Source organism: Wyeomyia smithii, chromosome 2 (genome assembly GCF_029784165.1).
Source record: "Wyeomyia smithii strain HCP4-BCI-WySm-NY-G18 chromosome 2, ASM2978416v1, whole genome shotgun sequence".
NCBI lineage: Eukaryota > Metazoa > Arthropoda > Insecta > Diptera > Culicidae > Wyeomyia > Wyeomyia smithii.
This window is the reverse complement of record NC_073695.1, coordinates 1,315,855-1,338,459: the sequence shown is the minus strand read 5'-3', so window position 1 is coordinate 1,338,459 and position 22,605 is coordinate 1,315,855. Positions and strand designations below refer to the sequence as shown.

The window sequence follows — 22,605 nt, the reverse complement described above, 5'->3', positions numbered from 1 at the left end:
CTCCAACGCCTGGTCGATGTTTTCCACGCTGTCGAGCGGCGGCCTCATCGATGTTGTTGTCCACCATTCGAGCAAAGCGCTCCCAGTCGACATGATGGTAATCTTTCCGCAGACAGCTGGCAGGAGCAACACCGATCCCCACCTCAGCAACGAAAGGTTGGTGGTCTGAGCTCAGATCGTTGTGGGCCACTGGTTTGGAGAGCTCGATGTTGGCCAGGAAGAAGTCCAGGATTGAAGGGTTCCCCGCTGGGGAGATGAAAGTCGGTTCATCCGGAAACTGCACCGTATAAAACCCATGCTGCGAGTGTTCGAAGAGTTGACGACCGTTATGATTCTGCCGATAATTTCGCCAAGCCTCGTGCCGAGCATTTAGGTCTCCCCCAACGACGAAGCGGGAGTTGGTCCTGGTGATGGTTGCCATGTCGTTCTTGAACGGCATTGCTGTACCGTTTCTGATACTACACTGGCGAGGACAGTAGACGACGATGAACCGGATGAACCCGGTAGCTGATTTGACCTCCACACTAAGGGCTTCGATGATGGCGGTGTGGATGTGCGGCAAGATGTTGTATTTCATCCCTTTTCTAACGATGATCGCTATACCACCCCCCCTGGAGTTGGTGCGATCGAGACGGATGATGTTGTGATCCGGCAGCCAAAAACTGTCGCCGGATTTCAGGTGGGTCTCTATGAGTAGACCCACATCGATGTTGTACTTGCGGAGAAAGTCAGCAAGCTCAATGTTTTTTTGCTCTAACAGAGCAAGCGTTCCAAGTGACGATGGAGATGGGTTTACGATCCATACTGGATAATAAATTTACCGAGCACATGGATTTGCTCGGGCTTGTTGCGACACGCACGAAGGGCATTGGTCATGCTGCTAAAAATTTCTAGTAGCTCATCCGCAGAGTACTTCTCGAATTCAGTGCTCGGTGGTGTTGTTGTGGGTGGACGCCAGTAGCCAGGGGGGGGGAGGCGACCGTTGACCGGCTGACCCGCCGGATGGTGAGTGTGGAAGGTCAAGTTGCGTACGAGTACTTGGTTGCCCTGCTTGCTGGGATGAACGCAGAGGAGGAAAATATTCCGCCCTGAAGACCGGTGGTTTGTCTTTCTTCCTGCTCGGCTGGTTGGTTGACGACGCCTGCTTGCGGATATGTTTGAAGCTCTCTCTTTTCAGGCACTGTCGATCAGAGCTCTGGTGATCACCGCCACAGTTAGCACACTAAAACTGTACCGCACCAGCATCGTCCACAGGGCAATCCGACGTAGAGTGGTCCTTGGCGCAGATGTTGCAGTTCCGGGTACCGTGACCGAAGTTGAGGCACCTCTGACACTGTGTAACGTCTCGACGGCCTCCTCGATAGGGCTCCCAACGGATGATAATGGAGAACAAAGAGCGGATGGCTCGCAAAGCGCTCAGTGTAACTGTCCCTTTTAGGAATAGAACCAGAAAGATGCAGTCCGGGTATTTCCTTTCATTTTCATTCCTGCGTTTGATCGGATAGACAGCAATTGGGGCCAATTTGTACCGATCCTTGATTTCGGCACCGATCAGCTTGGGGTCGAAACCTGGCAAGCCTCTGATGACCACCTTGAATGGCTTTTCCCCAGGAATGTCGTGGGTGAAGAACTCAGATTTAGAATTTTTCAAAAACTTCGTGGCCTTCTCAAAATCCACCTTCGTGTGGAGCATAACCTTCGTACCGATGCCGCATAACTTATATTCAGCTGCTACGCCCAGCGATGCAAAGTCGCTAATGAGCTTGTTGAGAGGAACGTTTTTCACTACCAGCGGGGGAAGCTTCACTTTCACCGTATTGGGGCTGGCAGAATCCGGAACATCAGTCGGCCCGCCAAAATCTCCAACGTCGCTAACGTTTGTCACCGTGTCGCAGTCAGCCACACTTTTCGAAGTGCAACTGCTTCCGCCTGGTTTCTTCTTTTTACTGCCTACTTCAGCAGCAGAGTTTTGTTTCGCAGGGCTCGAGCCTGCTCTTCTCTTTTTCTTTGACATCACACAGCGATGCAAGCGACGAACTGTCGCACAAAACGGAATAAAATTTTTAACTAACCCGGCTTTTCAGAAATAGAACTGTACTTCTCAACAGTCTGAGAGCGAATCTGATGATGATGACTGCTATGAGACGACACAGGCTATAATATAGCCCAAAGCAAAAATCCATCCGCGAGCAAACAAGAAGCGAGCTTGTGATTGGTTGAATGTGCACGACTTTTACCACAATTTTTAACTAGTTTAGTATCGAAAACATATTTAAATTATTATATGACAATCTTGCGCAATATTTCCCCTATCAATCAAGCCATTGGTGTTTAGAATCTGTTCAGTGGTAATGATAAAAGAAACATTTTAAAACGGTGTTGAAACACCTGTTGCAGCTACCGAAAGCGAGCTCGTTATTGGTTGAAAGCTGTGAGACTGTTTACAGAGTCAGATCGGTTGTATCCGTTAGTGTCGACTGTGCTTGTGAAGAGAGGTGGTGATTGGTTGCTCGGTATGATTTAGACAATCGATGTGATTTATCAATTTTTCAATAGTGTATCTCGAACAATAGGTTATTTTTGTTACATAAATTCAACCGTAAAAGAATTTCTGATCGGTTGATGCCAAAACCTCGAAATTCTGAAAAGAAATGACTGATATATAAGCGCTCAAAACCTGACCACTTTTCCCTGGTTTTCCCCGGTTGAATTACTAGATTTTCAAATTCAGGTGCCTAACTTCGATATAGACGTTAGTCCAACGTCAAAAATCATGTTGATCATGTGAAATGAAATAATAAAGAACTATTTCGAATTTCTGTATGGTGATCGATGTCAACATTCTAGTTTTGTCGAATATAATTCTCGATAGTCTCTAATCACTTTAAACCGATGGAACTATCCACTGAAACGAATCTTCATTTAACTTTATCATCTGGGACAGTAAGCTACAGAAGCTGTTTAAAACCTTCCCACTCAAAACACGATAGCGACGCCGTGCACCGTGTTGAAAAACGATAGAGGATGCAATATTCCGCAAGAAACGCTTTCTGCCACCGCCTTCAAATGGCAGATTCTGAAGCTGTAACAAACTTTAAAAGTTCTCGTTTGAATTTACTTGCCAATAGCAGAAATAATACTGAAGCTCAGTAAATGAGTCTTATAAACGTTAATAATGAATGACCGTTAGACAGGTACTGGAAAAATCAATAACGACTTTTGACATTTTAAATATTTACCAAAATGGCACTGCAATGATTTTTCAGAGTGAACCCCATAAATAAACTAGATAGAACTGACATGAAAAGAAAATTGAATGCAATATGTTGTTTTTTCTCCATATTCAACATGTTGTTTGGAGTCGATATCGTTCTAAATTTTCAAGTTTGTCAGAGCTTGAAATTTCTTGAAACAGAGTAAACTTTTAGAGTAGTAAAGATGGAGGAGATGCCTGGGCATGCCAGTTTATGTAAACTAAGTTAGAGTCCAAAATTATGCTTAAATAATTCTACTTGTTTTGATTAGAAAAGCGATTATTGTCAGCAAAAATTTAATCCTAAACTAAACCTTGAATAATAAAAATTTCCATGCAGCTTAAAGTTTGCCACATGCAAACATAAACTGTACCAGCTGAAAGATGCGGGCGATCCGAAGTAAAATCCAGCTGGTACAATAGCAACCGTAAAACTTTTCATACAGCCCTTTCAGCTGTTATGAGGTTTTTGAAGGAACACGTTTTGTTTTGGTTTCGCTTTACGAATGTTGCCACAGTTAAACCGTTCATAAAAAGTTCAGATTTAATTTAGTTTGTACTAGGGTAGTTGACCGGTAAAACAAAAACCGGTTAAATCGTTAACACCGATATTTTTTTCAATACCGAAATACCGGTTTTGGAGTGGCGAAAAAACCGTTTTACTCGGATCAGACGATGTGTTTGTGTGTATCGATAATATGTCAAAAAACTTTATACCTATCAATAAAGCAAAACATTTATTTTCTAAGTAGAACAGTTAATTTCGTTTTACATTCATATTTACAGAGACAACTCGTGGGTTATGAACCTACCAGTTCAACTACAAATTCTGAAAATCATAGTTTGAGCAGTAATCACAATCATGTCCGCGAAAAAACGCATTTCATTATTCGTTTTGTGCTATTCAAAAGTAATAATATATCCAGCTTTCCACAAGCGGTAATGGCGGACAGTGCACGTAGCCCATTTTGACGTTTTCTGTAGGTCGGGTAATTTTCAATCGCAGTAACGAAGTGAAAAACATAAAAATTTTGCAACGTAGCATAGCAACTTCAAAAAACACCTTTGTTTATTTAAACCCGCGCATGCGCACGGCGAAATTTAAATCGCAAAACGCCCATTGTTTGTTGAAGCTGCCAGGCTACGTTACGGCGTTGTTATATTTTCTACTCTGTGACTGCTGTTGAAAATTCTCTGACCTACAGAAAACGTCAAAATGAGCTGCGTGCACTGTCCGCCATTACCGCTCGTGGAAATCTGGATAGTACAGAGAGAATGATTTGCATTTTTTCGCGAACATGATTGACATTACTTCCCCGAACCTTGATTCTAAGAATTTTGTAGTTGAACAAATAGGTTCAAAGACCACGAGTCGCCCCTGGTTTGTATTAATCCGAAAAAAAATACCGGTTTTTACCGGTTTCACCGGTTTTTATTTTTATGAATACCGAAATACCGGTTTACCGAAAAGTCGGTAATACCGACCACCCTAGTTTGTACCTACATCTCGAATGTTCCCAATTGAAACGAATTTCTTATGTGTTCGCAATTTTTGACATATTTTCAACCAAAAAAAAAAATAAATCACCAAAAACTTCATAATATTTAAAAATAGAGGCATTTTCCTAGAGTTTTGATCTGCCTTTCAGACGGTAAATGCACCATAAATATATTAAATAATTGTCTTTTTTTTATGTTGCTTAACAGATGCCACCATGCAAATATAAAACGGATTTCCTTTGCTAATCAAACAAGCGGTGACCACTTCAATTACCGTTGTCTTTTCCGGCGGTTGTGGTTTTCTCAGTGGTTTCTGTTGCAGCGGTTTTTCTCTCGAAGCATTAATTCTAGGAAACTCTGCTATCACCGCTGTTTTTCTCGCTGCCTTCGCAATACTTGACGTTTTATGTCCGTTTGTCTTGATTCCCAGAAAATTATTCACAGGAAGCACGAATATTCAACGGTGATAAGCTTGGTGATTAACAACCGACAAATCTTGTTTTGCTCCCAAATAAGATGTGGATTTTTGCTGTAACGCGGTTTGTATTTCCAAGATTCGTATTTATAACGTTGTAGTGAATTCTTTTTTTGTTTTATAAAATCACACAATAAGCGATTTTTGTTTAGATTTTGACTAAAGACTACAAAACTGGATTAGGAAAACATGCACTGAAAGTAGAATCCAATTGAGGCTAACATCGTAGTTAAGTTCATTATGATTTTCTCTGCTTTAGTCGGAAAACGGTTGATGATTTAAATTAAATTACCATTTATCAACGCATTCACTATCACGATAGATGGCGTGAGCTTATTTAGAATGTGTCTATGGAACGGCACGCGTAATATCTCAAAAAGAGCATAAATCTGACACACGACCATGTCCCGTTGAACATAAACAGCTCTGGATTGGAACATGCAACGGATACCAATAGTAATGCAATATCTTTGACCTCTTCTCTTACCCAGGCGAATTCAAGGTCTACAAGCGACGATGGCTGGTGCTGGCAATCTTCGTGATGTATTCCGCCTCCAATGCGCTGCAGTGGATTCAATACAGTATTATTGCAAATATAGTTCAGAGGTGAGTCCTTTGTCTAGGCTGTCGGGTAGGTTAATGTTTATGTAGAAAAGCTCACAACGGGTGTACTCTGTGGCATAAATTAATGAGACATATGCTAATGACCTGTCCTCCTCTATCGTATAAATTATTTCGCTCTCAAAGATACTCTCGTATGTAGGCTTGCACGATTCGGTCACATTTAAAAGTCACTATGCAGTAATTGTAAAATGATTACTTGATTCAGATCGGTTTTTTTTTCATTCATCAACTATTAAATAACTATTCCAAAGCATTCTACCATACGTGGTGCTCCCTGTGTCCTTTTTATCACTTTTTTTTGTTTGATAAATGTTCACCATTCTCATTGCAATTACTCTTTTCTCTTCCCGACACGCTGACACCACACTTGCACCAACTGCCGGATCAAACGACGATGGCAATAAAAATGCATTTACGTTGACCAACCACGCATACACTAATTGCTGCTGGGGAAACCCTGCCCTATATGAATCTCCTCACTCATCGGGTTGCGCCCTCCGGAACTGGACCAATGAAAAAACCTGCAGATACTATGACATTACGAGCACATGGGTCGACTGGACGTCGATGATATTCATGATTCTCTACATTCCGCTCATTTTTCCGGCAAGCTGGATCCTGGATAAGCTGGTAAGTTGTTGGTGTGCACTCCTCCAGCACTCGATGTAGTAATTATAGTCCCATCTAAATTTATGCGTGGATTCAACCACATAAATCTCATAGTTTATTGAAAGCGCTTCAAGGCATATCCTTTTGTGATAACGTTGATCGAGTGAGCAACATAAACTCCAACCACGGCCGAGATTTAATTACCGCTGCTTTTGATTTTCTATTTCGACCGGAAAAACGTACATTGAATTAACCAAATGGCAGAAATGCACTGGTTCTATGCTGCCACACTGATAAGAGCCAGTCATTCCGAATGGGCCCCTAGTGTGCTCGCTGTGAGAAGCCCAAACACTTGGTCAGTATCCCAATTAATCCGAAACATGGAATCGGTAAGCTTAGATATTCTGCTTCCCGATGGCTTTCGAGTGATACGAGAAGTTTCGAGTGGATCGGAAATCCGCAAAATCAATTATAGTGCACAAAAGCAGCGTGAGCTGGCGCAATCCCCAGCTGCGGAGGCGCTTTCCTATTAGTCGCACTAACATTGCATCGTACTTATCACTGCAGCTGCTGCATCGGATCTGTTTTGATAGTTGAACAGTGTTGAGGGGAAAATTTCAACTTTGGTGCTACCTAAAAAAAAGAAAAAGACATTAACAAAATTTTTCGAATCTATTTTTCTAAATAACTGAGAGTCTTTTTTGCTACCGGCATTTGGTCAAACACGGTTAGAGATTAAAATGGCAGTCGAAAGATGACTTCTCATGCTTTCGTTTCGCACTTGAATTTATAATTGAAGTTCGGATTTAATTGCCAGGAAAAATGTTCTCGTCATCAAATTATGAATTAGTTAGAAGGTATGCGAACGTTATTATTATTCCATTTGCAAACCTGAAATTCAAAATTGGAACTAATTTAAAACTTTTTTATCGGCTGGATGAACCCAACCCAAGATGAAAACAAGTGTGAAATGGAAGCTTTTCGCATTTCAGTGAGAGCTATTTTTTGTAACAAACATCACTCAGGTTACCATACAAAAAGCCCCGCAAAAGCATATTCGCTTTCTGCTGCTTCTGTTTCCAGGTTAGGCGCAATTTAGCATAACCATTTGGAAAATTAGCATAATCTTTTGCAGCTTTCCTAGAAAATTTAGAAAGAGGTCTGGAAGCAATTTCTGTATGGAAGTGAAGTTGACGCAAAACAACTGGAAATGTATGAAAATGCTATGAGCTTTAAACCTAGCACATCGATGATCAAATTTGATAGCTCCCACGTGAACCCGTTCGGAGAAGAGGAAAAATAATCAATTCATTTTCCGCGCGTGATTCAGAGCAGCGAAAGGTCAATAATCATACTATTGCCATGTCGCTGAAACGACGCAAAACTCAAATCCGTTAACCTGATTACAAATGAGTTTGCAATGTTTTAATGATTTCTTCAGCGTCAATTCACTGTCATTTATTCTTGCTTTTATTCTCACTCACTCGTGAACTGTCACAATGAAAAGGAGTCGGCAAAATTATCACGTTCATTTGACTACGTGTTATTCGTAGGAGAAAAATTTATGGAATCAGTGTTTTGTTTAAATTAATATGTAACGAAAAACAATAAAAGCAGTGGAAATGGATTATGGTTTATGAATAAATTAAATAGAGTCAGCAGTGATTTCTGCTCGTTTTTGACATATCTAAGCTTGAACATGGAGTGAACAATCGGCTCTGACACGTGATTTGCCAAAATAATCGTTATTTGCGGGAACTGTTACTATTCGTAATCATTCAACGGTAGCTGAAGCGCATCGAGAGTTAAAAAGTTTTCTTACGGAAATGCAGCTTTAAGGGAAACGACGTGCCGTGATTGGTTTCGTCGCTTTATAAAACGTTAATTTCGAAGTTGACAACTGTCCGCGTGAAGGAAGGCCAATAACCTTCGGAGACGCTGAATTGGAAGAATGGTTCGATGAGGATCCATGTCAAACGCAGGAACAGCTTGCTTCGGTATTAGTAGTTACTTACCAAGCCATTTCTAACCGATTTCTTGCTTTGCGAATGATTCAGAAACAAGTAGCTTTTTTTGTAGGATTTGGACCACTGCGACCATTATTTCGATCTTTTGTGGTAACCAAAACAAGTACACAACAAGTAACTTTGGTTTCTGATGATTAAAAGCCAAGGGACGTTGAGCGTCGTTTTTTCGCCTGCAAATAAATGCTACGGTGGCTTTAAAGGAAGAATTTCGTTTATCACATCATGACGAGGGATGAAAAATGGATTTATATTGCAGCAACTCAAAGAAAAGAGAAGTCATGTAGATTGCTTGGTCGTTGGTACTCCACAAAAACGATCGCAATACGAGCATAGGCACCAAAAAGTGATTCAACTGCATGAAAACGCTCAGCCTAACACTGCAACTCGTTAGAACATACATAGAAAGGCTTGAGCGGGAAATTTTACCTCACTCGTCATATTCTCCATTGCGCTTTCCAATCATTACTTGTTCCGTTCGATGGTATATATGTCTGATAAATCAGCAGTTTTGCTCATGAGAAAACATTGAAAACGACTTGAATCATGAAAAGCATCGGGAGACGAGCATTTTTATCATAACGGTATTCGAGAGATGGGCAATATTTGTAATGATTCATAGACAATTTTTTTTTCATAAAGTTGCATTTTTGATAATAAGCTGAGCCACAATTACATAGATATATCTTGTGAAAATGTTCGTCTTCTTTTGGGTATTTGTTAGTTACTTTTTATTTTTTAGAAATATTAAAAATTTTGCCGAAGATTAACGCTTACTGTAATGTTTTTTGGGCGTCTAAACAGAACTCTTTACGAAGGCGTGCAATTTCATCAAAACTTTTATAAAATTTGATGATGTTGAAATACCATTTTTGAAGTTTTCTATTTTTTTCCAGCATTTCGAAACAAGCAGCTCAATCATGCTTTTGGTAGTTATGTTTGTTTTTATTGGGAAAAGGAATAGGAACAAATCAATACAATCGTCAAAATCTTCCGAAATTTCTCTGGTAATGTAAACAATTTAACAAAAAAAAATCGAAACAATATAACATAGTTCTTCAAACTTTTCTTACTTAAAAGTTTACCTGTGGGCTTGAGGACTTCAATCACTCTTACAGTTTTTTTAATTTGAAAAAAAAAAAAATAGTTAAGAAATAATGATTTGATATACAGTAGAAAACTATATAAAAGTACTGCACTCAAAATTTCCGTATTGTCGAGCACCCGTGGCACAGACAAGGTTTCTTTGCAAAATATTCCTTTTAGAAATGGAATGTAAATTTGGAGAACATTGAATAGGGAGGTAAGTTGACAAGTCAATGAATTTGCTACTTAAATCAATGACTATCACCTAGCAAAACGGGATTAGAAAAACAGAGGTCACTCTAAATACGGGTTGCGGTGTAGTGAGGATATGAATGCGGAAAAATATTGAAGAGAATGAATAGGAGAGAACAACGTAAAAAATAAAGTGTTTTCCTGCTATCATTAGCGAAACTGTTAACCATGTGACGCCCATACGGTATAAATAAACCGTTGCGTAATTCAGTCGAATATCAATTTGAGAACAACATTCGCATTGTTGTTTATCACATGACATAAAGAGTAGGGTGCCTATGGAAATCGGCTTTTCGAATTTCGTTTAGCCTCGAAAGTTTTATCTTCTTGAAAAAAAAATTTCCATACAAAATTACGGCTCAGTCGTACCTATTCCCCAAAACCAGGTACAGGCACCAAATTCCACTTCTACAGACAAACAGACATTCGATGCAACCTTTCCTTGAATAGTCTGGAATAAAATACCTTCCCGATAGTGTTGATACTAGACACCTTATTTCCCGTGGGAAAAACAATGACGGCCGCAGGACAGCGGAACAAGTAGGCAACAAAAAAAAGAGCAGCAATAAATTTTTCCTTTCTTGGTAACTTTACTATCAAAATCGGAAAAGAAAATGGTTTCTCTCTGTGGTTTCGTTAGCTTTAAGTGAATTTGTTCAATTAAACTAGATTGGTTGACAGACGTTTTTCTGGATAGTCGCTATTTTCTCCGCACGTACGGATACTTACATATCACTAGTCCTTGGGCAAAGGTCTTAACGATTAACTTTGCTTTCGCAATTGCTGGACTTTCTGGGAGTCAGGAAAATTTCGAGCTCGAAGACTTTCCAAGAAAACATAAAATAGTCAAGAAATTTCAATCAATACCGAACAAATTTCCTAGTCGCTCCGACCATTTAATATCCTCGGGAGGTACCAATACTGACAAGATAATGGTATCTTTTGATGTCACAGCACTCTTCCCGAGTGTCGCAGTGGGCTATACATCCCTTGGAAGATTAGCTTCTATACCAACGTTGTGATTTTACAGACAAACAATAGGAACAGCAATGGGAAAACCTCTTTCACCTTTCCTACGTGAATATTTTATGGCAAACTTGGAAAATTAACAAAAAGAAAAATGATTCCTCAATAGACTGTTGGTGGAGGTACGTGGATGATAATTTTGGTAGATATTCATAAATATGTTCGGTTTACTTTGGGAATTGTACAAAACAACAGGTTTCTCTTTTTGGATGTAGTTGTTGAGCATGAGCATGAGCATGAGCATGAGCATGATTGACCGCCCGCGGTTGCTACTCCGTTATTGCCAAATCAACTGTAATTACACAGAGAACCAACAGATGATGCTTGGGACTAACATTCATCGTCAATGTGTAAAAACTGGTGGCCTTAATCTTTATATGAGGCAATACCAGCGCCGGCCGCATCCGAATGCAGGTCAAAGAAGGAGTGTGTATAGGAATATGTTGACGTAATACTCGCTTTATTGGAAGCCGAGAACACCTCTGCACTTCCACGAGAAATCACTGGGATGTTGGAGAAAAGGGTAAGGTTTGCAGCAGGTTCGTTTTGGTAAACGATGCGCTGAGTTCGAGTACCGGGTTCATAATAACAAATATCGCGCGTACGAGTTCATTATACCTTCTACGGAAATCATAACGCGATCAATATGTTAGATGAAGTAACACCGCAAAAATAAAGTGCACGCGAGAATACCGGACCTATGACTCAATCAAGACCGACTCAAATATTTGAACATCTGTTTATGTAGTCATTATGCAACTACCGTAACGTGTCTCCCATTGATTGATCTCAGCTGACTACACAATGTTACGAAAGCTACGAGAGGTGAGTCCACGTTAACGCCCCGCGACTCCTATCACTTCTTCGTGGAGTGACCCTATTTATATAAAAAATTATAACACGTTTATAACCAATCTGTAGAAAATACGACCTCATGAAAGGTATCGACGCGAAGTTTCTAGATATTCGGTCACCCGGACATCTGTTTTTGAGCTTAGCAGGTCGACTAACGGCGTTTCTTGTATACTGGTCGTCTGTTCTTAAAAAGCGATTTTTTGATTTGAGACCGATTTAAAGCAGTAATAAACTAGAGAGTGTTGTTAGGGTCACGCACAGGTAAGTGTGGTACATTCTAGTGAAACGCAAAATGGTATACCACACTAAGTGGACGATTCGAACTAACATATCATAAAGTTGGGTTACTACATTTCGAAAACATTTATATGAGCAAAACTCTCCCGGACCGGAGACGCGTTTTACCAAAGCATTGTGCACGACCGCTCAATCCACGACTACCGACGAAGACGCTCGGGAGCACGATATTTCACGCCGATTCTCTATTAGCTGTCGATGCGAGTGTTGCCTATCAAATAGAAAAATTGGCAAAGTTTCATGCATCCAAAGCTCCAATAATTTGAAAAATGCAGATACGCAGATTGACCAAAATATATATCTTAAGTTTGTTGACAAAATGCCGAACTAGTCATTATTGGGACATAGTATACAAAAACCTCTGCTCAAAAACTAGAAAAATCGAAAAATTGAATCATAAGATTTCGACTTCGACAAGCAACAATGCACCATATTCCAAATTCCACAAACCACAACAGTACTCTCTGGGTGACGAGTTCAAGTAATGTTACGCGTAATGTTGGCTCATTATTAAGCTGAGCGATGGGGACCTTTTTGTCAAACGACATGCGTAAAAGCATATGTAATGTCGAACTCGTCTCCGCGGCGCATTCACACCCGGACTACAGTTTTGTCCTGTACTTTTTTTCACTTTCCGGACTATACTTTTTCTGTATCCGACTACACACTTTATCCTGGACTACACCCGAAAGAGACAGGGTGCAGTCTGAAAACACTAATAACAAAACAAATGCTCTCAAATGGAGTACTAAAAATATGACAGCTGAGTGTAGCGTCGCTTGCGTGTTCGTTTTCGAGCTGTAAAGTGTAGTCCAGGACGGTGTAGCACAGCCGCAGAAACGAGCTTGACACAACATTACAGTATTTCTAAACCCTTTACAAAACGCCAGAACAATTTTACCGTTTCGGAATCTTCATTTTACCGTTTCGGATCTGCGTCTATAAAAATTTAGCATGTTTAACAAAACTTTGCTATGGCGTAAAAATAATTATTCAAAAGCTAGTGAAGTCATAAATAGAAAAGGAATGACAATGGACATTAAAACATGGTCATCAGATATATTTCAGTTCAGAAATTCAAGACATTTTTAACATTGGGAAATATCGCGAAATAGATAAACAGTAATCGTGTGGTACACCTTTTCCAGCGGTGCATGAATGAATGACAGAGCAGTACGAAAATGCTACGCTGTGGTAGCACACATGAAACATGAATTCGGCATTAAATGACGAACAAATTCATCGCCAAAAACTCATACTATACTGCACACACTACAACACGAAATATAGAAAAAAACAATTTGATTCTTGTCGGTGAAAACTACTACCTTCGAGTCATTTATAAATAAACAAACATGTCTGTAAATGTATGCACTTATCTTAGTCATTGAATCAGCTTTCTGCAAACCAAACATGCCTCCGCTCGCACACAAACAAGTATAGGCATCTTGTTTCTATGGTTACAACTGCCGCTCTCTCAGTTTCTGCCTCTCAGCAGATCGTGCCGTCGGCGGAGAATATGCTTGCACACTACCGTATCAAAGGAAAGTCACCAACACAACACTGCGCTTTGAAAGCAGCCATTTGCTAGGCGACAAATTGGTAAAAAACGGCAATAAAACTTTGAATTTCCAGATCGTTTCACTTCCAAATCACTTTTAATACACTGTTATAACACTCGAAACACTTTCACCTACAATTACCACACGAAATTCACAATTTATCGTGCTATATATCACTATAAAACGCGATTACCACGGACGCAATAAATAAAGCGTCTACACACGTCGCCAGCGATGCCAGCTCCTTCTTCTCTTTTCAGATGTAGTTGTTGTATAAAAAGGGGAAACACCTAGCATTTCAAACCACTCCTTCCAACATAAAAAGGCTGTTTTGTACCATATGATCCACCGTATGGAATCTTCGCCTCTCAGTAAAAAAAGGAAAGTGAAATGAAATGGAAAATATTTTCGAAATTGGTTAATAGATTGAATATATTCAAAAGAAAAACCATTTATTTGTGATAATAGAAATGATTGTAAAACAGAATATCTTACAAAACAGTCAAACCGCCTAAAGAAGATGGGAAAAGAGTAGTTTCAGAATTCGATGTTGATTTTATACGTAAATTCTTAAAAAATAAAAATTAAAAAATATATTTTGTATAGATATTAACTACAGTAGTATAAATCTCCAGATTAAAACAGGATTGGACTCTACTATAGATACTATTACACGGTGACCACTCTGCCCAGAAAAACTAGAAAAGCGGGGGAAAAGCCGGGAAAGTTCATAGGAACGGTTGAATAGCTATAATCTTTCATTTTTTCCGGTTTGAGCTTTTGGAATGGCCTTTTTATTTCATCGACCAGTGTAATCAATGCAAATGAATTAAGGAAGAGATTTTAGGAATGATGGTTCACTGAAGTCCGAGGAATCCTCTGCATCATCCTCAAGTATCAATTGAAGAGGTTAGTGTTAGTGGGAAGGTACTGATCAGCAGGGTTTCTCCCCAATATGTGAAAAGAGCAGAGTGAATATGTTGTTTTTTTTTTGTTAGGGAATTAGAATTACGTTGTCCATTGATGTGAACTTTTGTAATAAAATATGTTATTTACTTCTTGTCCAGCATAAGCGCTACGTGTAACAATTTTTTGCTCTACACAGTAAAAAAAATTTACATTGCTTTAAATGCACATAAATGGAGCATTGGCAACCATGTAATATTCCGTGTGGCGTTATATTCACATGCAAAGTAAATGAATATATTGTGAATTTGCATGCATATTTATATTCGAAGCTTTAAGTTTATATCAATTAACGTACAAATTTACATGGCTTAAAACGACTCTGTATTGAGAAAATAGTTTACGTGACGTGTAATAATATAATAATAATATATAATATTTAGATTATTTCACTGTGTATGCTTAAGAGACACATAGTGGCAGCACTACAGGGGACTCTGTTGTGTAGTTATTAAGCGTAACGTTCTTTCGTGTGACCAGTTTATTATCTCTCTGGAGAGATATTTCAGATTTTCCCGCGGTGTTTTATTGCATGCTCCTCAGATACACGCGATTCGCTGCTCTCGTCAAGCAAGTGCGTCGTTTCGCTCACCAGTGTTAAAGCAGCTATTTTCGCAGTTAAACAAGAAAAGACTAGCCTGCTGAACAGAATCCACTGAGGATGGTGGTCTATATTTAACAAATGCGTGCACCCTATGAATATTTGACGGTCTCTAAGCCATTGGAAGACATTAAATTTGTAACGTTACAATCGCAGCATGCCTTTGCAAAATCGGAAAATCTTATTAATTCCCGCTACCACACCATCGTTAATCATCCGTTTCGCATGAAACCACGTGTTTCAATATGTTCACTAGGGTGGGACAAAAAATAAGTACTAGCTCCAATGCACTTTTCGTGTTCCTTATAAATCCTGTAACAACTGTGTAACTTTCAGATCGATCGGTGGAACCCCTGATTTGCGCCCGATTTTTGAAGTTTCCATACGATTTTATATGGGAAAATCCACTTTTTCAAAACTTATCCTCTAGAAATTTCCAGTTGGCTCCTAAAAATATACCAACACATGATATTTGTAGAAAATTTTCCTGGAAATAATTCTTCTGAAGACTGTAAGGCGCTACAAAATTTGTAGAAAAAGTTATTCACCTTAAACCAAGTCAGAACATGTTAAATTCACCAAGTCAGAACATGTCAAGGATTTGACGTAAGGTGAACACTCGCTCCAACAAAGGCTTCTTGCAATGGCCTCAGCCTATGCAGATGATGCGGGAGAGAATCTTATAAACAGAATTGAGTCTAATTAGCCTGCTGGCAAGTTGTCTTCGGTCCAAACTTTCAAGATGAGTCGATTGCACGCAACAGCTGCCCACTCTCGGCTTTGAAAAGCTCGACTGTTTTGTGTTTTTTTGGCTTTTTACAAGCTAGCCTGACCTTGTCCAAGCTTTTTCTAGCTCTCTCCTGTTCCATACGGCGGCTCTATTCTCTTCTCCATTCAACAACACCTCGAAATGTTGGTTGTGTGTATGGATCCTGCGGTCGTACTCAACACTTCTCGCACTGTATTGCTGAGATGCTCTGGTCTCAAAACGGTTCACCAATTCGTTCATCAACTTGCCGAATATGTATGCAGCAGCAACTCCGTCGACTGATCACCTTCTGCAAAGTATGTGCTACAGATTGGCATACCTCTGACTGCGGCGAAGTTCACCAGCCTTAGGCCATTCTCACTACTGGTAGCATGGAGGCTGTGTCTGTCAATAATATGAATGGTTGAGACTTCCACTTTTACTTTTCGTAGTTCCCTGGCTAAGATACCAACGCGTGCCGGTTTGAGTAGAGTTCTGAACCACTTTGAGGTCTTTTTCATGCCAACAAAAACGGCTTGTACTGCTGGTACGCTCTGCCTAGCTGTTTACCAACAAATGAGACTAAAAAAGGACATTTTCAAAATAAACAAAAAATTAAACACAAGAAAGGAACAATATATGAGTCATTCCATACGAAGTGACCACGAAAAAGCACAAACTTGGACACGACCATCACAGATTTTGCTCAATGTTGGGAGAATTATTCATCTACTGTCACTTTGGAAAAATCCCAAATTCCCCGCTCTGTGGGACCCCCCTGTTTTATTGCAAAGTCACGCATTTTTTGTTCAAAATCTCTTTTTTCTTTTTCTTACAATTCATAGATGTAAGATGTCCGAAACATACTGATAGATGATTTTTGAAGAAAATAAACCAAGGAATCCAGAAAAAATATAGGTTTTGACCGGAAGTGTTGCCAGATAAATTATTTTTGTATTTGAAAACTAAATTTACATTTTTCGGCAAATGCATTTTTTCAATATTTATAGACGTAAGACACCCGGAAATAGTGATAGCTAAATTTTGAAGAAAATAAACCAAGGAATCCAGAAAAAATTCTATTTTTGACCGGAAGTGTTGCCAGATAGATTATTTTTGTATTTCGAAACTCAATTCGCATTTTCCGCAAATGCAGCTAATTTTATTTTAAATTTGATGGTTTCAACGTATTTCTTGGAAAATTTTTCGTAAGAAACACTTATCACCCCGTGGTATTATGAGCCAATCTCGAGATATAGCATTTTTACGAAAGTAGTTCTGAATTTCGTAATTAATTTTTCGTAATAATGCTATATCTCAAGATTGGCTCATATAACCACAGAGTGGTAAATGCTTCTTACGTAAAATTTTCTGAGACACACGATGAAACCATCAAATTTAAAATAAAATTAGCTGCATTGGCCGGAAAATACAAATTTAATTTAAAAATACAATAATAATCTATCTGGCAACACTTACTTAAATTTTTCTGGATTCCTTGGTTTATTTTTCTCAAAATTCACCTATCACTATTTTTCGGGTGTCTTACGTCTATAAATTATAAAATAAAATAATTACGAAATTTACAACTTTTTTCGTAAAAACGTTATATCTCGAGATTGGCTCATATTACCTCGGGATGATAGTTGTTTCGTATGTAAAATTTTCCAAGAAACACGATGAAATTATCAAATTTAAAATCAAAATGGCTGCATTTGCCGAAAAATGTAAATTTAGTTTTCAAATAGAAATATAATTTATCTGGCAACACTTCCGATCAAAACTTATATTTTTTCTGGATTCCTTGGTTTATTTTCTTCAGAAATCATCTATCAGTATTTTTAGGACATCTAACGTCTATGAACTGTAAGAAAAAGAATAAAGAGATCTTTGACAAAAATTGCGCGACTTTGCAATAAACAGGGGGGTCCTGGAGAGCGGGGGGTATTCCAATCGACATCAAAATTGGAATTTTTCCAAAGAGACAGTAGATGAATAATTCCCCCAACTTTGTACAAAATCTGTGATGCTCGTGTCCGAGTGGCATGTACACTTCGTTTGGAATGACCATTTATAAAGAAAATCATGTTGAACTTAGTTTCAATTCAAAATCAGAATTCAAAATTACTATTGAATTGAAAAAACAGATTGAAATGAAAATAAATTGACGAAGGATAAAAATGAAAATGCAGCCCAGAAAATGAGTAGGAAAAACACTTGATCAAACATATACAACATTTTAAAGGCATTGCATCACGATTCGAGAATGTCGGCCGGAATAAATCAAATGTCAGCAGTTATTAGAACCCAACCAAAATCGAGTGGTTGTGCGGTTAAATTCACTGAATTTTGTTAATTTTTCTATGTACCAGATTTTCAATTTTCTTTTAAACTTATTTCCTTATTTTATTTGTCTGGTTATTCTTCGCCCCGCCTCGGCAATTTAATTTTTAAACAGAGCTCAACAGTTCCTTTCCGCAAATTTTCACGATATGTTTTTAAATTTTTCTTCCTTTCAGAATAAAATGTTGGTAAACTGCAATTATTTTTATTGTATATTTTGTTGGTTTCTTCCTTTAATAACACCACATCCGACACTATTTTTTCCAATTAAAAAAAATATCCAAACGATTAGCCTTTTGCAAACTAAGCAAGAACTGTTCTGGAAGCTTTCTAGTTTAACTACAATTCATGTCACATTTTTGCTTGGCTGTACACTAATAATTTTTCATAAAGTTTTATGTTCCCGTAGAACATTATGGCAATTTTATAACGCTTTTTATAGTTGTATCTATGGTCGCAATTATAATTCCTCTTATGCCAAAAAAGAACACGACTCAGCCTAAAAAGCTAATTTAGTAAAACAACTGACCGTTTGAAACAGCTAGATTCCTAATACTGTCAAAAAAACTGAAAACATAAACTGAGCACTGTCATACATTTCCAGTCCAGTATTCCGTAAGCATTCGGAATGCATTGCAATCGTATGATCTCTGTTCTATCCCATTCGTTACGCCGGAAACCAATCACATTTTTAGCAATAATCGAAATAAATCAAAAACCAGCTTACATATGCATAGGGTAAATGACCCAATAGTGGAGGAGCTAAGCACGAGTTATGCATGTTTAGCCATGTTTTGGCTAAGAAAAACGAATCTAGCCGGTCCGTTTCACTATTTTCTGTTGAAATGGGTTCTATTTGATAATTTTGCACCTTAAAATTGACTTTGAACCCGCTTGGAGGGTTTCAATTAACTAAAATAAGTTGCACGCTTTTGTTCCAATAGTTGCGGTAGAGTTCCTATAGTTGTGAATGGGTGTTCCTGTGGTTACGTAATATAAAACATTCGTGTTTGCTTGGTTAAATGAAGGTATTTGCCTCGCTTGAAGTGGTTTTTGATTGTTTTACTATTTACCATATTGTTTTTAATGGGTTGACAAGTCGGTTTGCAAGTAAATACAAAAATGCACGAAGACGGATTTTGCGCCAATTTGGTCAGATGTTGGCAAAATTCAGTGAGGGTATGTAGGTTTTATTAAAATAAAACAAATTTTGCGTACTTTTTATAAAATGTCTTTAGACTAATATTTGAATAGGGCTGAAATTGGCTGAAGAGAAAGACCAATGGCGCTCGTTTCGAAATATTCAGAAGAATTTTTTTTTTCGCAAATGGTGACTTCTCAACACTGGAAGTTAGAGTCTATTACCTCTGCTTCGTACCATGTTTGCGCTTACATTTTTGACGTTAGTGTTTACTAAAATTTACTAAAAATTTACTAAAAATTGAATAGTAATAAGTTACATCATTTAGGTATGTCCCCTAGTACCTGCTTGTCCCTTATACACACAAGTAGTCCCACATACATATGTTCTGATAAACGTAAATCAGAATTGCGAAACATTCCGCAACTATAAGAGCATCATTCTGTGCCGAACACGCATCAGTACTGGACGTGTTTGGTGATCGGTCCGATAGAGTATAAAACAAAAGACGTGTGAACAAGTGTTGGCATTGTTTGCCTGGTCGAGTGAAATAAATCCGGGTTCAAGGTCGTTCCTTTGTGCAACTGTTTCGCATCGTGACTGCCAGCTGGTGCGTAAGCCGATTTGGCTGCTGGCTGGATTGTGCTACAGCAGTGGACGAGACACAAACGAGGAAAAAGAAGAAGCCATCAGTGTCAGCGAGTCGTATCGCTGTGTGGAGTGATCTCACACCTGGCTCGCTGCTGGTGGCTGTTTGGTGCTGCTGTATTGGTGCTGCTGGCTGTAACGGCTGCTACTTCGAACGATCGGACAACCAACCTTACTGGAAGGGAGAAATAAAAAGGTACGTGTTCTTGTCAGCGCTAGTGCGCTAAACATAGCGCGATGGATGTAGATCCCTCGCCTCCCGCGCCACCATCCCCGAACCCCTCTGACCCTGACCCTTCTGTTACCCCCTCCCCTGTTCATTCTTCAGTCCCCCCTCGCCCCAGGCTTTACCCAGACGGAGCCCAGGGCAGCTATACTGTTTATTTTCGGCCAAAGGCAGGACCGAAATCGAAAAAGTTGAACCTCTTGCAGATTTCTAAAGACCTGACGAAGGAGTACAAGGGCGTGACCGAAATTTCCAAGGTCCGGCCTAACAAGCTCCGTGTCGTGGTCGGTAACCTGAAAGAGGCCAACGATATAGCTTGCTCTGAGCTCTTCACACGCGAGTATCGCGTTTACATACCCGCACGAGACGTGGAGATCGACGGTGTCATAACCGATTCGAGTCTGTCCGTCGAGTGTATACTGCAAAGTGCCAAAGGGTGCTTTAAGAACAAAACGTGTCCCGAAGTAAAGGTGCTCGACTGCAAGCAATTGCGGTCAGCATCGATCATCGGTGGCAAAACAGTATACACTCCGTCAGACTCGTTTCGAGTTACGTTCGCCGGGTCTGCACTACCAAGCCACGTCTCGATCCACCGGGTTCGTCTCCCTGTGAGGCTCTACGTGCCCCGTGTCATGAACTGCCTGAATTGCAAGCAGTTAGGCCATACAGCCGCCTACTGCTGCAATAAGGCACGTTGTGGCAAGTGTGGGGAGTCTCATGCGGAAGATTCTTGCAGTGTTAACGCTGAAAAGTGTATTCACTGCGGAGAAAATCTGCATGAGCTCTCGACATGTGCGGTGTACATGCAGCGCAGGGATAAAATAAAACGGTCTCTCAAAGAGCGTTCAAAGCGTTCCTACGCTGACATGCTGAAGAAGACCGTTACCACTTCTCCCGTTACTTCGAACCCCTTCGATCTGTTGCCCTCTGAGGAAACCGATTCTGACGATTCACCAGCGGGAGCATCTTACGCCAATCCTGGGGAGTCTAGAAAGAGGAAAAGTGTTTCCTCTCCTAAACTTCCCAGAAAAGGTCCTAAGATTTCTCAAAGTGAAATGAAGGTTACAAACAAACCAAACAGTGCTGCGGAAAAACCGAAGCAAACTCCTCCTGGGCTGGCAAATTTAAAGTCCCAGAAGGAGTTCCCAGCACTGCCAGGAACATCTAAAACCCCAGTTGCTCCTTTTACACTCCCAGTTGATGAAACAAACTCTGGATTAGTGAAATTTTCTGACATTGTGGACTGGATTTTTGAAACTTTCAATGTACCCGATCCAACTAAAATTTTTCTTACAGCATTCCTCCCAACAGTTAGATCATTTTTGAAGCAGTTGACTGCCCAATGGCCTCTCCTTGCAGCGATTGTATCCTTCGATGCCTAATTCAACTGCGTATATGAAGGATTCTATCTCTGTCTTACAGTGGAATTGTAGAAGTATTTTACCAAAAATTGATTCGTTTAAAGTTTTGATAAATAAAAACAAATGCGATGCATTTTCCCTTTGTGAAACTTGGCTTACTTCGAATATTGATCTCAACTTCCATGATTTTAATATTATTCGCCTTGATCGAGACACCCCATATGGAGGAGTACTTTTAGGGATTAAAAAGTGCTATTCTTTCTATCGTATTAACCTCCCCTCGATTCCAGGCATCGAAGTTGTCGCATGTCAAATGACAATACAAGGTAAAGAGCTTTGTATTGCCTCAATATATATTCCCCCCAGAGCACAGGTTGGGCAACGGCTGCTCTTTGATTTAATAGAACTTCTTCCCTCGCCACGTTTGATTTTGGGAGACTTCAACTCTCATGGCGTGGCTTGGGGTTCCCCATACAATGATAACCGCTCCTCTTTAATCTATAACCTTTGCGATGACTTCGACATGACTATTTTAAACAACGGTGAAATGACACGTATCCCGAAACCTCCAGCGCGCCCAAGCGCTTTGGATCTATCCTTATGTTCGACGTCGCTACGGTTGGATTGCACATGGAAGGTAATCCTCGATCCTCACGGTAGCGACCATCTGCCTATTCTTATTTCAATTACTAACGGGTCAACTCGCATGCGACCAATTGACATTCCGTATGACCTCACACGAAATGTCGATTGGAAGTTATACGAGGAAATGATTTCAAAAGCGGTCGAGTCGATTCAACATCATTCACCACTTGAAGAATACAACCTCCTCGCGGGCTTGATTCTCGACGCCGCGTTGCAAGCCCAAACGAAGAAATATCCCGGCGTAACGATCAAAGAACGGCCTCCCACTCCGTGGTGGGACCAAGAGTGCTCCGATGTCTACACGCAAAGATCCGACGCGTTTAAGGCCTACCAGACGGGAGGTATACCTGGCGACTATTTACG

At 39.7% G+C, this 22,605-nt stretch overlaps 1 protein-coding gene across 2 annotated transcripts in view; it reads left to right on the top strand.

The window, feature by feature from the left end:
- The window catches only part of LOC129719474 (feline leukemia virus subgroup C receptor-related protein 2), a 168,975-nt gene that overhangs the window by 73,535 nt on the left and 72,835 nt on the right, over positions 1-22,605 (top strand). For both annotated transcript variants that reach the window (XR_008727218.1, XM_055670832.1), the window contains exons 3-4: positions 5,720-5,834; positions 6,380-6,482. Coding sequence is in view for 1 of the 2 variants with exons in the window: in XM_055670832.1 (XP_055526807.1) it covers positions 5,720-5,834; positions 6,380-6,482 (218 nt within the window). In the remaining variant the exon portion in view is untranslated. The remainder of the gene's footprint in view (positions 1-5,719; positions 5,835-6,379; positions 6,483-22,605) is intronic.